The 17,411-nt window shown below is 39.3% G+C and overlaps 2 protein-coding genes across 2 annotated transcripts; one reads left to right on the plus strand and one right to left on the minus strand.

Moving 5' to 3' along the window:
* Positions 1–853: 853 nt before the first annotated feature.
* Positions 854–15,886, plus strand: cysltr1 (cysteinyl leukotriene receptor 1). Its single transcript, XM_028460434.1, has 2 exons — positions 854–1,317; positions 12,767–15,886. The coding sequence occupies exon 2, from the start codon at positions 12,772–12,774 to the stop codon at positions 13,852–13,854; it is 1,083 nt and encodes a 360-aa protein (XP_028316235.1). The 5' UTR covers positions 854–1,317; positions 12,767–12,771; the 3' UTR covers positions 13,855–15,886.
* Positions 5,414–10,367, minus strand: LOC114470784 (uncharacterized). The gene is made up of 3 exons (XM_028459115.1): positions 8,897–10,367; positions 5,498–8,797; positions 5,414–5,445 (listed from the first exon to the last, which is right to left on the minus strand). The coding sequence occupies exons 1-3, from the start codon at positions 10,341–10,343 to the stop codon at positions 5,414–5,416; spliced, it is 4,779 nt and encodes a 1,592-aa protein (XP_028314916.1). The 5' UTR covers positions 10,344–10,367.
* Positions 15,887–17,411: the final 1,525 nt, after the last annotated feature.

Genomic DNA, 17,411 nt, shown 5'->3' on the forward strand with positions numbered 1-17,411 from the left:
AAGAAGAACCAACCTAAAGTCCCAGAAGTTTGGGACCATTTCACTGAAAACGTATTATGCACTACAAAAAATATATTACACAATCTACAACAAACTAATTGAAATGTATTTTTTACAGTCCCTGTGTTTTATGACGCTTAAAATATTTGCATATTATGCACATCATGTTAATGTAGTCAACAAAAACTTTAACAAAGATTTTTAGTCGGCAAAAGTAGCACTGATAGCATCGCCATTTGTTTTCAGGCAACACTTCTGTTTATGTAGACTGGTCGCTACAGGCTCCCAATGTTTCATAAATTGTTCAGCTAAATCAACAATAAATTCCTGCAGGCTGCAGTAACACTGGCCAATAATTCAAAGCATCTTTTTATATAGCGTAAACACTTGTCAAATAAACCAGTATTTCAGACAGATGCTGTAGTGTACTTTTTTGTTCACTTCACGTTGGCATCAAAGGAAAAGATTAATCAAAGACAGGGGTTGTGTTAAGGCCACATAATTCACTTCAGGAAAAAAATGCAGAGGCAGCAATAAAGTGTTGTAAAGTGATGAGTTAGCATTCGGTGCGGAGGGCATTCATCTGATCTTGCGGCTTAAATATGCAGTTTTCATTCGTGCAAAAGCACAATGAATGCATGAGGTATCTCATACTTCATGCAGGACATTTCACCATGTTAACAGCTTCTTCCCACAAGCTGTTATCAGGCTGAACAAAGCACTTTGAAGGCTGTTATTGCTCTTTTATTGTTGTATTGCTTTATTGGTGTATTGTTTTAGGTAGGCTATCTGTGTTATCGCCTCACTTCATAGTGTTTCCCTTGTTTAACTTTTACTGTGACTATTTTGGTGTTTTTTGTTGCCGTCTCTGGTGCATACTGGTGTTTTTTTGCACAAATATTCCAATGTGGTTGTGGATAAATTGAACTTGAACTTGAACTTTTCCAGCTTTTTACCACTTTTTACATACCGTCATACTGATGGTATGTAAACAGCTGTAAAACTCTACCTGGCTCAGTGATTAGATCATCTGTCCTGCATCCAGGAACGCACTGAAACTATGCCAGAAATGACAGGGGACATGGGTCGTGTGGAAGGTGTGGATTTGTGGTCAGTGATGCTACAGAGAAGCAGTAGCGAGGAAGTTTAAAGGCAGCATCATCCCCCTTGTGCACGAGCGATTGCAGCTGTGACATCTGTTGGATGAGAAGGAGGAAGAGGACATTCTGCTAAGAGCTGCTGCTGTTTGCTCATCAAACAGGAGGGAATATTACCATCAACCAGCAGCTCTGCTCTCAGACCACCAGGAACAACACAGTAAGACAATCTTGTTGTTAAACCTGCTTAGATCACAGCGTAACATTCACTTTTTTGGAATCATTTTGTCTATTTTTCTCTTTTTTTTGTGTGTGTCTTTGGAGACATTTTGTTAATTTTCTTCTCATTTTGTAATATTAGAGTCTTGTTGTCATTTGGTTGATTTTCTTTAGTATTTTTTGTTGTAGTCTTGTCTGTTTTTGTCTAGTTTTGTATATTTTAGTTGTTCCTCACTGTATTTTTCTGTATCTCTATTTTGTATGTTTTATTTTGTAAATTCTTCTGTAATTTTGTTAGTTTACTAGGGGAGAGGCACTCAGAATTAGACCGAGGGCCACCAGGTGCCCATGTCTGCTGTAGCCAGTCAAAGTATTATCTACTCATCCATGAGTGGTTGACATTAAAAGTATGTAGTTTTACCTTTTCGATATATCTTATTTATTTTAAAGAATAGCAGACACTGAAATTAATGTTTGAATAAACTGTGTAAAATGGTTGAACCAAATGTAGCAGAATGATAAGATAATATCAGATTATTAGATTAGATTGTACTTTAGTTTATCCCACAGTGGGTAAATTCACATGTTGCAGCAGCCAAAGAAACAAAGAGCAAGAAAGCTAAATACAAATACAGAAAGAAAAAAATTTAAATAAATTGAAAATAAAATAAATAGTAGATATTGGTCAAGATAAGAGTACAGAAAGTATATAAATAAGCGATAAGTGGGGTTTTACAATGAGTACTTAGTAATATTGCACATAACAAGGCAGTGGAGGAACATTATTATTTACAGACGAGAAAAACAATGCTTCAGGCTATGCTAGTGTTTTACATTCTGATGACAGATGATAATGCCTTGGAATTAATTAACATTGGAATGAAACTTTAAAATGATCTTGGGTATTTGTTCTTTTTCCCCATTAGTAATTACTAAAAACTATATGTTACACATTACCTTAATATTTTAAGTCATTTTACGATTTGATCAGAAAACTTGTGTCGGATGTAGAAAAGTCTGTGGTTACTCAAGTACAAATACTCAATAAGTAGCTGTAAAAAAAAAAAGATCTTTCTAATGTATACAAGTAGCAGAAGTAATTGACAGCTTACATTTCCCAAATGGCTTAAGTTTCACTGGTTATTTGTATGACTTCCTGCCTGTTCCCTAATGAATGAGAGCTACTTTGTTTTAAAGCCTCCTCTCATCAGCCTGAGCTCTGTAGTTAATCTGTTTAAGAGCACATGAGCCCAGCTTCCCACACCAATGACGATCCGTCTCTTCTTGGAACATTGACACGCTGACCACAACATACGCCACCACACACCAGCTGCAGTCAACTTCATTTTCCTTTACCTCTAATTAGGGATGTAACGATTCACTCAACTCCCGATACGATTCGATTCACGATACTGGGTTCACGATACAATACTATACTATACAATACAATACTATATTATTTTCCTTTTATTTTTCATTGTCAAAAGAATTCCTTGATAAACTATTCAACACAATGCAATTTAACTAAAAATAAATCTTGAATTAAATAAATAAAGGTATAATAGAAATGAAAATGAAGCCTATTAATTTAAATTCTGGTTCTATAATAAACAATGCAAAACTGCATAATAGTTCTTTTTCTTTTAAAAGTGCAACTGAAAATGTATTTTGTGCCTTAGTAATTGGACTTTAAAAAAAAAAAAAAACCGTCATTGCACTGATTTACGTCATATTTGTTTGGACCAGCAGAGGGCGCTGGTAACCCAGTGGTCGGTTGGCATGCAGATATCTTGCAGTGAAGAAGAGATGCTATGCTAGCAGACAGAGCTAATAGAAAAATGTGACTTTTACAGATATTCAAGTAATATTACAGATATACTTTCGGCGCTAAAGGGGTAATGAATCATTTATTAACATATTTAAGAGTAGAAGGCGGCCAGAAAGAAAGTATTAGCAGACTCCGCCCGCCGCCTACACTTCCGGATGGCGCCCTCTGCTGGTTAAAAAAAAGTACCACGATTCAATTGTCAGAAAATCGATCAACCGTGATACCTATGAATCGATTTTTAACTGCCTTACGATTAATCGTTACATCCCTACCTCTAATCGATCAACTCACTAATCTATTTCCGTGCTGATGATTTGTGAACGAATAGATTTGAAGGTTGACTCAGAATATCACATAAATAAAAACGGAAAACCTGAAGTTGAAATATCGAGTGATACATGGGTATACAGTAAAAGGTATACTCATTTATCTGACATTATAGTATAGCCATGAGTGGACTGTCCATACCAACCCATTACATTATCAGCAGACACCATGTAGAAGTTATTATGTCAGTGATAGTCAACATGTGGCTCTTTATGTCTGAACTTTAATTATTATTTCCCAAAAATATCTTAAAAGGGGGAAGCAAAACCCTTTTTAACAAATTCCTTTGGCCATTTTGCAAATTCCTTTGTCCCATTTTTGCCCCTTTTCAAAAAGTTCTGATGCTTTTTTCTGACATTAGCTTTGTAGCATACCCCCCCGAATGAAGGTTGAGACTTTACTGATGAAACAGGTTTATTGACAGGAAACCTCTAATTCACCGTAAGAGCTGAAATATATAAAAACAAAGTATAAGCTAAACGCTAACCTCTTACATCTCTGCATAAAATCCTACACGTGCATAAGTTCAAACAAACATCACAGAACCCAACAAAAGTTCAACTCTGGACACACCAAACATTGATGCAACATTACCAAACATTTTAAACGTACCTTGTGCCTCTTCAAGGGGGTAACTAAACATAAAAACACTTTTAAAAACCGCTCCGTGTCGTTTTTCTCACACTTCTCCGTGTGTTTCCATCACCATCAAGCTACCTCAAGCATAAAACGGCAAACAGGAAGTGATGATTTCAAAATAAAAGCATTACATTTTTAAACCGGAAGTTAACTAAAACTAACTGCAAAAAATGATGATAAGCACCAAAATAAAACACTTTAAACCTTGTTTATAAACAGAAATATACCTGTGGTTATTTACACTCCCATCAAAATTATAACGGTTGGTTTACATCAAAACAACAGATAATTTTCTCATGAAAAATTACACACAGGTCACCTTAAGAGCTTTCCAACAATAAAACAAGTTTTTGCACTGGACGCTCTACAACTGAAAGCTTGCTAGAGCGTTGCCCTTTGTTATCTAATTTATTTTCTCCAAGTGAAATCTTCACTCTTCGCACAAGTCCATCTTTTCCACTGACAGTTTCTAAAACTCTTGCAAGTTTCCATTTGCTTCTGGGCGCTTGTTCGTCCATGTCCAACACAACATCACCAACTGTTAGATTCCTCTTTGGTGAATGCCACTTTTGCCTCGAAATGATGCTGTGCACATATTCCCGTCTCCAACGGCTCCAGAACTGCTCTGCCAGAAACTGGACACGCCGCCACCTCTTTTTGCCGTATAGATCTTCCTTTGAAAAGGCACCAGGTGGGGGCAACGGTGCGTTGGATTTCAGATGAAGCAGATGATTGGGCGTAAGCGGTTCCAAGCTGTCAGGGTTGTTCAAGTTATCAATAGCCAGAGGTCTGCTGTTGACTATAGCCATAGCTTCGTAGAATAGAGTCCTTAATGAAGCATCATTAAGTCTACCATTGGAAAGTGTCAGAGTGGTATTCAGTACACTTCTGACAGTTTTTATCTGACGCTCCCACACTCCCCCTGCGTGACTGGAGTGGGGTGCATTCATTACAAAGTCACACTGTCTTTCAGTTAAGTAAGCACTTAATCGATGAGTGTCCAGTTCATTTAAGGCAGCTTTAAACTCATTTCGAGCGCCAACAAAATTTGTTCCCTGGTCGCATTGGATTTGTCTAATTGCACCTCTGATCGAAATGAAGCACCTTAATGCATTGATAAATGCATCAGTGGACAAGTCCTCCAATAGCTCAATGTGAATAGCACGAGAACAAAAGCAAGTAAATAGAAGTCCATACCGTTTGTGTTGTTTCCTTCCTTCCGTTGTGAGAAATGGGCCAAAACAGTCCATGCCGCAGTGTGTGAAGGGAGGAGAGGGCTCTAAGCGTTGAAGAGGTAGGTCACTCATCCTCTGACCCTCTGGAAGTTTGCGGAGTCTGCGACAGGTCACGCACTGACGAATGAATGAAGCAACGGTTCTACTCATACCGGGAATCCAGTAGCCTTTAGACCTGACTTCATTTATGGTGAATCCTTTTCCTTGGTGTTTTACTTTGTTGTGACAGTGAGATATTATTAGTTTGGCTGCATAATGATCTTTTGGAATCACAATTGGGTGTTTGAAAGAGTCATTATCTGGTGAATGTCGCAGTCTCCCTCCCACCTTGAGGAGACCATCTGAGTCCATAAAAATGTCCAGTTTATACAGTTTGGTGTGATGTGGGAGCCGTTTTCCTCTTTTCAACAGATTTATCTCTTGACCATATGTATGACACTGCACATCACGAATGATCACGTTTTCAGCATTTTCTTGTTCACTCACTGTAGTTGGTGTGTTTGACTTGATTTGTTTAGCTCTTCTTATCAGTTGTGCTACAGCTTTGACTGCGTTAGACCATGATGAGAATTTACTAAGACGATCCGCAAGAGTTGTAGTGTCTGTGGCTTTGGTTAACAGTGTCTGGACCTCCTTCCTGACTTCTGGATCTCCGATGGCCAGATCCAGCTCAACAGTTTGTGGCGTGGGTAGCTCATTTTTCCACAAAAAGGCTGGGCCGGTGAACCAGCTAGACTTCATTAACTCATAGACAGTTACACCCCTTGATGCGCTGTCAGCTGGGTTCACTTCAGATGGCACATAAAACCACTGCGAAGGGCTCGTACTTTGTCTGATCTTTTGAACTCTGTTAGCTACAAAAATGTGAAAACGACGTGCATCATTGTTAATGTAGCCCAATACGACCTTCGAGTCAGTCCAAAAATATTCTTTCACATCATAACACAGTTCTTCTTTCAATATGTTACTGACTGAGACTGAAACTACAGCTGCTGTTAGTTCTAGTCTTGGAATTGTGGTCAGTTTGGTTGGAGCAACTCGGGCCTTAGCTATTATCAGCAAGCAGTGAATCTCATTTTTTGCGTTCTTGGCTCTCAAATAGCTACATTGTCCATAACCACTCGAGCTTGCATCAGAAAAATGGTGCAATTCTATTTCCTTTAGCTCACCAAAACCGGCAGGGAAATAGCAGCGAGGTATGTTTAGCTTTTCCAAATTTACAAAGTCACTTAGCCAACTCTCCCACCTTGGTTTAAGTGCGTCTGGTAAGGTTTCGTCCCAACAAACACCACGCTGGCACATTTCCTGCAAGATCTTCTTTCCGTTTAGTACATATGGCGCTAAAAAACCAAGCGGGTCATAGATTGAAGCAACAGTAGATAGAATGCCTCTGCGTGTGGCTGGCTGGATTTTTAGTGTGTTGTCAAATTTGAAACAGTCCTTTCCTATATTCCATCGGATGCCTAAGGCTCTTTCCTGAGGCATGTCTTTAAACGTTAGGTCCTTTGTGTCTATGTTTACAGCACATTCTGATAGAGGGATGCTTTGCAAAACAGTGTGATCATTTGAGACGAATTTATGGAGACGGAGGTTACCTTTGCTGCAGATCTCTCTGGCATCCTGTGCCAACTGTATTGCTTCTTCCACAGTGTTTGCGCTGGTAACCCCATCATCGACATAAAAGTCCCTTTCAATGAACTGTGAACCTGAGGGATGAGTGCCGCTGTTTTCTTTTGCTAAATACTTAAGTCCGTAATTTGCACAGCCTGGAGAAGATGCTGCACCAAAAAGGTGCACCTTTGTTCTGTATGTTAGAGGTTGTGTGCTTGTATCACCGTTTTTCCACCAGAGGAAGCGGAGATAGTTCCTGTCCCTTTCATCGACGTGAAACTGATGAAACATTTTTTCTACGTCACACATTAAAGCGATACGATGCTGTCTGAACCTTAACAGAATACCAGTCAGATTATTTATTAAGTCTGGCCCTTGGAGGAGATGATCATTGAGACTCGTTCCGCCATATTTGGCTGAACAGTCGAACACGACACGCAGTTTTGTTGGCTTTTTTGGGTGATAAATCCCATGGTGGGGGATATACCATTGTTCACCTTTTTTTCCTTCATTGTTAACCTCTTCGACATCTCCTCTTTCTATTATGTCATTCATGTATGCCACATAGTCCTTTTTGTATCTCTCATCCTTGTTAATCTTTCGCTTTAAGTGTTCGAGTCTGATTTCAGCCAACCTTTTGTTGTCTGGTAATTGCGGCCTTTGTTTGAACGGGAGAGGCATCTCATAGTGACCTTGTTCATTTTTCCTTATTCCTTCCTTAAGTTTGTCTAGAAAAATTAAATCTTCTTGTGAGACTGTTTTGTCACCCGTCTTTGTGTCTTTAAAATCTGACTCAAGAACAGTAAGCACGTCCATTGGTGTTACAGGAGGTTGTTCTCTCACTGTAATTCTGTGGCACAGACTTATTTTGGTTTCGTTAGGTTCTGAGGTGAAGCCACCAACAATGCTCCACCCTAAATCTGTTTTAACTGCAAATGGCTCATTGTCTTTTCCAAGTAGAACTTGTTTTGGTGCTAGAGTTCTGGGACAGTTGAATCCAATGAGTAACCCAACATCACAATTTAGGAGGGGTGGTATTTTCTCAACAATCTCAGACAGATGTGGCCATTGCTTTGCTGTATCATTTGTGGGTATGTTGTCGCAGTTAAATGGAATATAGTCTTTTGTGTAAGAGGGTGGAAGATCAATATGAACGTCCGAATCATAACCTCTCACACGCAGCCCTGATACTCTCTGACTTTTAACTGTCATGTGCACTCCAAGCATTGTGGTTAGTTTTAGCTTGACTGGATGGAAGTCTGCCTGCAGCTGGTGAATTATATCTTCACTGACGAATGAGTTGTCACTTTGTGTGTCTAATAAAGCGTACACTAACTTCTCTTTAGACGGATTCTGGGTAGTGGAGACCCACACAGGAACAATCATGGAGGTACTACCTGACTGACCCACCTTTGTAACGTTCAGAGCTGTGGCTGCCGTGGTTCCGATTTCTGTGGTTGTAGTAGCATTTGCAGGGCATTGAGGTCTTTCATTTGTTTTGTAATTCTCATTATGCAAACAAGTGGGATGCCGTCCTTTACATTTGTCACACGTGTGGCGATGACGACAGTCTTTGGCGTTGTGGCCCACCTTCAAACACCCGTAGCAGAGTTTATTGTCCCTAACAAATGTACGTTTTTCGTCTAATGACTTCTCTGAGAAGCTGTGACACTTTGACAACTGATGCCTTTCATCTTTGCAGAACATGCAGGGTACTTTAAATCTTGTGTTATTTGACTTTGCTGTATCTATATTTACAGTAGCTTGCGTTGTAAAGACTTGGGTTGCAGCTCTGTTTGATTTAAACTCTTTTGCTTGTCCTTTTACCAGAGATGTACTGCCTGCATAGAGTGCATATGAAGAAGTCACTGGGTTACATGCAATTTCCGCCTCAAGTGCTACAAACTCTGCAAAATCCTTGAAAGAGGGGAAATCTTTACCTTCCATCAGAGCAACTGTGACCTTACGATTCCACCGTGTTGCGAGCCATTCTGGGGCCTTTTGCAGTAACTTTTGGTTCTCCTCACAGTCGTTCAATATCTCCAAGCCCTTTATATGTGGTGTTGCTTGGAGACAGGCTGTAAGAAAATCAGAAAATGTCCGCAAACCTTCTGCATCCTTTGAGTGGATTTTAGGCCACTTTGATAATTTGTCTCTTATTGCCTTTTGAACAACAAAAGGCTGACCGTAGCGTTGATCGAGTCTTTTCAATGCATCTTTGTATGCATCTTCATCACTGCGATAAAATGTGCCATCCAAACATTTAAGTGCTGGGCCAGTGATATATCTTTTTAACAAGTGCAGTTTATCAGCAGGAGAAATACTTTTACAGTCTATCAGTGAGATGAAGGAAGCCTTCCATTCAATGTAGGCGATTGGATCTCCACTGAACACAATGGGCACTGGCACTGGGATTCTGTTTACAGCTATGCTGTCTTGGATAGCTTTAGCTAGCTGGGAAAAGTCTGTTGGAGGCGATGGAGTGATAACTTGAGGTTGTGATTGTTGTACAGGATTGTTAACAGGAATAGATACATGTTGTTGCATTAGTGGGTGATCTGAACCTGTGGATGACATTGGAACTGGTTGTGCAAAGCCTTGATTGAAAGGAGAAGTCATTTGAGTTTGTAACATTAACTGACTGTCCATGTCGACTTTTAATTCCTTGTCATAAATCTCTATTTTTGCACGTGCAGCTTGCCTTTCCTTTTCTGCTTGTAAACGCTCTAGTTCAGATTTTTGTGCATCTATTTCCCTCCTGTGTTTCTCTTCCATTTCTCTTATTTTTTCTCTTTGTTTGATTTCCTCTTGTGCGATTTTATACTGAGCTTCCATTGCAGCTGACTCTGCGGCTGCCTCAATTCTTTTGGCGGCAATGCTTGCTTCAGTGTGATTACTTGACTGTGATGCAGTACCAAATATGGACTTAGCATGTTCATAAAGCAAGAGCTGATGGAGCCGCTGTCTTTCCTTTTCTCCATCATACTCATCGATTGCTGCTAAGCGCTCAAAAATTATTTTCATAATGTCCTTTGTCACTGATTCACAAGAGTCCATTTTGCGCCTTATGACATGGGATGGTGCATGACGCTCTCTTAAATCATTGTATACTTTCATCATGTCATTTACTGTCCTTTCAATGCCATCGGCCATGTCTGCTAAGCGTGATTCTGAGAGATCGCTTTTCAAGTCTTCTCTGTATACTCTGACCTGGCCTTTCCAATGTTCATATATAGTTTCCAACTTTCTCTCTCTTTTAGTCTGTTCATCCTTTTGAAATAGAAACATTTTCTCGGTGGGCACACTAGGCCGTTCTGATCGCCTAGGTAATGTTTCAATTGCTGCTTCATCAATTTCACATTGCGACTCCTCCAGTTGTTCATCCATACCTTCGATTTTGAGAGCGATTGCTTGTCACCTTATCCTTAGATCGTTGCTCCAATTCGCTGCTCCGCGCCGTAGCCGTGCCGTTCCTTGAGGTTGCTGACAGCTCGTTGAAGCACGAGGTGAAGCACTTTAGCTTAGCGCGTGCTTCTCTCCACGACCAGCTCTCACTCTTCTTGGAGGTAAGCTCTTACTGTAGCATACCCCCCCGAATGAAGGTTGAGACTTTACTGATGAAACAGGTTTATTGACAGGAAACCTCTAATTCACCGTAAGAGCTGAAATATATAAAAACAAAGTATAAGCTAAACGCTAACCTCTTACATCTCTGCATAAAATCCTACACGTGCATAAGTTCAAACAAACATCACAGAACCCAACAAAAGTTCAACTCTGGACACACCAAACATTGATGCAACATTACCAAACATTTTAAACGTACCTTGTGCCTCTTCAAGGGGGTAACTAAACATAAAAACACTTTTAAAACCGCTCCGTGTCGTTTTCTCACACTTCTCCGTGTGTTTCCATCACCATCAAGCTACCTCAAGCATAAAACGGCAAACAGGAAGTGATGATTTCAAAATAAAAGCATTACATTTTTAAACCGGAAGTTAACTAAAACTAACTGCAAAAAATGATGATAAGCACCAAAATAAAACACTTTAAACCTTGTTTATAAACAGAAATATACCTGTGGTTATTTACAAGCTTTCTTTTTGCCTTTTGCCTTTCTCCCTTTATTTTTTGTCTATTTTTGCATGTTCTTTTTCAGAATTCCTTTATTAATCCCAGAGGGAAATTGCTTTTGTTACAGCCACAGACAAAAAAATATAAAAATGTTAACAAAGACAAAAGAAAGAATAAACAATAAGTGTATAATTAAGTAAAAGACTGTTAAATAGGAATCAAAAGCACACACATTACAGTAGTAGAAAATAAAGTAGGATAGATGATAATAATAATAATAATAATAATAATAATAATAATAATAATAATAATAATCTACAAATACATACCAATATGATTTAGATATTTACAAAATAATACAATTATACAAATATGATTTAGATATGTACAACACTTTTTTGACATTTTTTATTCATTTTTTTTTACCCTTTCTTTAATTTTTTTGGCCACTTTTCATCCCAATAAGCTACCTTTCGTCCAATAAATACTACTTGTTTCCTTTTCCTCCTACATTTTGTCTCATTTTGTTCCACATTTGCACATTTAATACATACCACCTGATTCCTCTTTCTTTGCCCATTTTTTTGGCCACTCTTGACTTCTTTTGGCCCATTTTAGTCACTTTTCACTCTTTTTTTTTTTGCCACGTTTTTGCCTTTGGACCATTTTTGGCCACCTGTTACCATGTCTGCTTCCACTCGCTCGTCAAATAATTAAATAAATGTCGTGGAACGGACCGGCCCTCTTCGTGTCGAAGGTCCACCGGCACGATGTCCTGTATGCGAGATGGCCAGTCCACCATTGAGCCGATAGCTAAGAAACAAGTGGATTATTGGCACTGCAGGTGTGCTGGAGGGCCACCCACACCTGATTTTAAAAGCTGCTCATAAATAAGCTTTCATGTAATTTAATATAATAAATTCAGGTGTGTTTGAGCAGGGATGCCTCTAAAATATGCTAAAGCAGAACATAAGTATTTAACTTGAATGAAATATACAGGTGTTGTGTATAGTAAGTATAGTAACATTTAGTCAAATATTGAGCAAAGACACAACTGTAAAGTGTTATGCATCAGTATTGTTTGTCCACTTTTTCATTGCTCTACGGTCCATGTCTCAAACTTGGGGAACGAGGGCCATTAATCATAGTGTAAATGATCAAATAATTGAGTTGTAGATACTGTATCTCAGCCCCTTCAAATACATAAATTCAACAAAACTCCACAATATTTGCAGGGCTTACAGTTTTCCCATACTTATACTATGGTATATCACATGATGGCAGTCACTCTTATTCACAAATTGTTGAAAGAACACTGTTTTCAATTATTTTTGCAAAATTAAATAAATAATAGTCACAAAATCAAAGAAAATAAGTGAAGATCCAGCAAAGACTGATAAGTGTCACTTATTGCTTGAATTTTGTTGTGCCTTACCCACTTTACATATCATTTATACAGTGCGTGAAAGTGCAAACTATAGCACATTAATATTAAATTAATTATCAATTTGGCCCCTGAACTAAAATGAGTTTGACAACCTTGCTCTAAGAGAACAACCCTGTCACACTAAACAAAGCCATTCAATCGCTTGCCAGATATCTGCAACAGCTCAAATTGAAGTATTTATTAAATAAAGCCATTACAGAAGCTCCACTACATGTCTTTCAGGAGCCTGATCTATTGTTGCATGATTTGTTTGCACCTGAGATCACACACATTCTTTTCACCTCTACAGCTGAAATGGAGCTGCTGAATCTGACCGACACCAAAAACAGCAGCACCTCCATTGACTGCCCGTCCATCGATGAGTTCCGTAACCAGGTCTACTCCACCTCCTACTCCCTCATCACCATGTTTGGCACAGTGGGGAACGTCTTCGCTCTGGTGTTGCTGATTAAAAAACATGAAACCAGGTCTCCCTTCCACACGTACATGTTGAACCTGGCCGTGTCAGATCTGCTCTGTGTTATGACGCTGCCACTGCGGGTTCTCTACTATGTCAACAAGGGTCAGTGGAACCAGGGGGACTTCCTGTGTCGTATCAGCTCCTACGCCCTTTATGTAAACCTCTACTGCAGTATTTATTTCATGGCAGCCATGTCCTTTTCACGTTTCCTGGCCATTGTTTTCCCCATGCAGAATCTGCGACTGGGGACTGAAAAACATGCCCGCCTTGTATGCGTGGGCATCTGGTTGTTAATCTGTCTGTTATCCTTACCCTTCCTGAAGTCTGGTCAGCACATTGACACCTTAACTAATAAAACCAAATGTTTTGAGCCTCCACGAGGCAAGGGATTGCAGAAACTAGTCATACTAAACTACCTGTCCCTGGTCCTGGGCTTCGCCGTGCCCTTTCTGGTCATCCTGCTTTGCTACGCAGGCATCATTCGCACCCTGATGTCACGCAGTCATGCCATTCAACGCAAGGGCGACTCCGGTGTTAAGGCTATCAGGATGATAGTCATTGTCCTGTTTACCTTTCTGATTAGCTTCATGCCTTACCACGTGCAGAGAACCATCCACCTCAGCTTCCTGGCTAGGAGTGACACCACCTGCTCAGAGAAGGTGACCATGCAGAAGTCTGTGGTGGTGACTCTGTGTCTGGCTGCTGCTAATTCGTGCTTTGATCCTCTGCTGTATTTCTTCTCCGGGGATGCTTTCCGCACCCGCCTTTCCTCCATGAGAAGGTCAGTGAGGGGCGGCACAATTCGTCTATCAGGGAGACTAAAGCCCGTTGTGGGCACAGAGGAGGCGTGTGGAAGCCCCCGGCCGAAGAACCTTCAGACTAGACTTACGATGGTGAAGAAGCAGAGTGAAAAGTGACACGTGGTCACACCAACATATAGCACAAGCTTTTAGGGTTCATACTAAGGCAGCACAATTAATCAAATTTTAATCTTGATTACGATTTTGGTCTCCACGATGAAATTAGCCCGCTCTGCTGCATATATAATCAGGCACTTTTTCAACCCAGTCCTTAAGCCTAATGTTCTTAACTTTTCTTTATATGCTGTATTTGTTTTCAAGGAGTTGCACTCGGTAGCAGTGTATTTATATAGTTAGCACATAGTATATTTAAAATTCTTGGGTATGCTTAAATTTTTATCAATATTCTTGTTTGAAGTTTTTCTTTTGTGTTCTAAACTATTCACATATTGGTTTTTTTTGTTGTTGTTTTTTTAAGTTGTTAAATAAAAATACAGATGTTTTCCCAAACAGGATGAATAATAGTGATTCAAATATTGATCAAAATAATCTTGATTATCATTTTGGCCATAATTGTGCAGCCCTAGTTGATAGTTGATACTGTGCTTTAAAATATTCAAGTCTCAGGGAGATGTGTCAAATGTATTTTCTAAAGAAAATTATTTTTATTCAGTATTTATTGATGCTGCTCTGCAAAATTAATTGTACGTGGAATAAAAGCTGCTTTACTGTTTAAAACAGTGGTTCCCAAACACGGGTACAGAAGCACATTGCAGGGGGTACTCGGAAAAATGTAACTTAATCAGGAAATATTCCTAGTTCTTTTATTAGGCTATTTCTTAATAAAATACTATATTTTATTGAAACAGGATTATTTTATCCCGCAGAGGCCATTATATCACACTTCTGACAATAGGAGACAATAATTAGCTATTTGCCTGCTATTAAAGTAATCACATAAAAGTTACATATGGTATTTGAGAAAATAATAACTCCACTTTAAATTACATTCATTGTTTTGAACTTGTGGATGAAGCTGAAAGGGAACCAATGTTTGAGACACAGTTGATCAATGTCTGATCAAGAGGTTGGGGGTTAGATCCCAGTCTATACCAGTCTGTGGAACAGTCAGCGGAGAACCTCATGGCTGCAGAGAATGTTCATATTTTTAAGAACAGGCTCAAGACCCACCTTTTCAAATCAGCTTTTAACTAATTCTTTATTCATTTTAGAATTGTTATCTTTTATGCTTTTATAGTTTTAGGACCGTTACCTTTAATGTTGTTTGTATAGTTTTAGAATGATCTCTTATGTTGTTTTTATAGTTTATAGGATTGTTCTTTTATGTTGTTTTTATAGTTTTAGGTTTATCTTTTAGGATTACTATCCCAGTGTTTCCATGGAGGGAGCCCTCTGCACTGGGGGCTTGTGATGGGCCGTGGCTGCAGTGGTGCTGTCTGTCTCGTGGCCCTCAGTGTTGGTGAATGGCTTCTGCTATTTTGCCGTGCTGGGGGTTCTGTCTTGTCCCCTGTGCTCACGGCCTGTGTCCTGCTCCTGGTGCAGACGGCTCCTTGTGGTGTCTCCTTACCTATCCTCTGTACCCAGCCATGTGCCATTGTCCTTATTTTAACCTGTGTCTGCATGTGGTGGACTGGGTTTGTACAGGGTGGATGTTTATCTTATTTGTCTTTGCTTTGAGCTGAATTTTATTGTATGAAAAGTATTTTTTATAAATAAAGATTGATTTGATATTGTAAAGTGCTTTGGGACCACTTCAGTGTAGGCATTAAAAGCACTATATAAATCAAGTCCATTTGCCATTAAAAAGCATATTAAATTATGGAGAGGGTGCACGTGATTTGACCAAAATGCAAAGGGGGTACACGGGACAAAACATATTCGGAACCACTGGTTTAAAACATTGTTTAAAAGATATGTAATGTAAGAACACATTTGAAGATATAATAAGTAATTTAATTTATATGATGTGTAATGAGTTGACAAGTTTACAGTCAAGCTTCAAACTATCGCTGTTTTTTGAATCCATCCATCCATCCATTTTCATACCCGCTTTTTCCCGTTTAACAGGGTCGCGGGGGTCTGCCGGTGCCAATATCCAGCTCTCATAGGGCGCTGGGCGGGGGTACACCCTGGACAGGGCGCCAGTCCATCACAGGGCAACACAGACACAGACAACCATTCACTCTCTCATTCACTCCTATGGGCAATTTAGAGACTCCAATCAACCTTACAGTTATGTTTTTGGATTGTGGGAGGAAGCCGGAGTACCCGGAGGAAACCCACGCAGCACGGGGAGAACATGCAAACTCCACACAGAAAGGACCCAAGTCCACCGTTTTTTGAATCTTTTCTGTTAAAAGTATTTGTGATATTACTGTTATATCTATGAAGGTTAAGAAACACTGTGGAAATAAATAGTAACATTTGAGAAGGGAACTTTGCTTAATTTATTGATTTATTGAAGCGATTTTATATGATGTTATTTAGTGTCATGTTAATAAAATGGGTGAAACGTCTGTCCTCAGCATATGTGCTGTTATATTTAATGATCTGCTAAACGTTCCCTTGCTCATACATGAATATCAAGCGTTCAATCTTTATTAACAAGTCCGCCTGCTATAAAACCCTCTTATCATTGGCCTGTATCCTGTTTGCTTATTTCTCAAAGCCTGCAGCCTTCCTCTGCACACCAGGCCTCCCTGTGTGCTCACTGGATTTTTATTACTGTTGGCTTCAAATGTGTTGATCGAGGTGTCCAACATATGGCACCGAGGCCAAAAAATGTTGTCCAGACGTTTTAAACTAGACCGCGTAGATTTATCAAAAATGACAAAGAAGAAGTTGCTATTTCAATAAATGAAGGTATTTTAATTGTGGGAGGTGGATAAATAAAAACACTGAAAACATCACCAGTGCCATTCCAAATGGTTTCGTACCTTTATTTAAGCTAATTCACAAGAATCACAATCTGAAATGTGCTACTATTTTTAATCGGATATATTCTGATGCTAAGCTGCTGTGTCTGCTTGCTGTTGTTTTACTATTCTCTGTATGATTTGTTTATCTCGTAGGTGTAGTAACTGTAACGTTACGCTGTATGATTATGAACAGGAAAGATTATTATGAATGCTGAGAACAGGAGAGAGATTTGCATCAATTAATCAGACCTGTTTTGAAAATCCACAAATATATCCACTATCTAACACGTGTTCTGTAAATTTGTGAGTGCATTTTGAGTGAATTGTCATTTCTAAATCTGCAATTCTGTTCGTACATTGTGGATCGACTGACACGCGTTGGATTTTGAGACAAACGTAAAGAAGTTTGATAGAAGATTCACAAACAAAAATATGCAGATCCATGTATGTAAAGCCATGCCTTGTCCTCTCCATCCACTAGGGGGCAGGGATGCTGTCTCTGTTCATGACTGTGTTTCATTTGACTGGCATCATATATAATACTATAGAGGTTTAGTCATATATTTTCCTTAAATATCTTTGTAAAGCAGCCTGGAGGAGGAAAAACCTGGTCTTCCGGGATACACGGCGGTCGCCATTTTCCATTTCTGAATTTCCATAAAGCCTGAAAAGCTACGGCTGTAAAGGCAGAAAGCGTCGCCATAACAACCAATGTGATAAGCTCATAAGGTATGC

The sequence above is a fragment of the Gouania willdenowi genome, chromosome 10, assembly GCF_900634775.1.
Source record: "Gouania willdenowi chromosome 10, fGouWil2.1, whole genome shotgun sequence".
In the NCBI taxonomy this organism is placed as follows: Eukaryota; Metazoa; Chordata; class Actinopteri; order Blenniiformes; family Gobiesocidae; genus Gouania; species Gouania willdenowi.

Bases quoted from the DNA above. Each gene is read 5' to 3' on its own strand.
- cysltr1 (XM_028460434.1), top strand. From the start codon at position 12,772: ATGGAGCTGCTGAATCTGACCGACACCAAAAACAGCAGCACCTCCATT.
- LOC114470784 (XM_028459115.1), bottom strand. From the start codon at position 10,343: ATGGATGAACAACTGGAGGAGTCGCAATGTGAAATTGATGAAGCAGCA. The intron at 8,798-8,896 runs GTAAAGATTTCC...CACTCTATGCAG, and splicing joins CACAGTTGCTCTGATGGAAG to GCAGTACATCTCTGGTAAAA. The intron at 5,446-5,497 runs GTATGAGTAGAA...GACCTGTCGCAG, and splicing joins TAAAGGCTACTGGATTCCCG to ACTCCGCAAACTTCCAGAGG.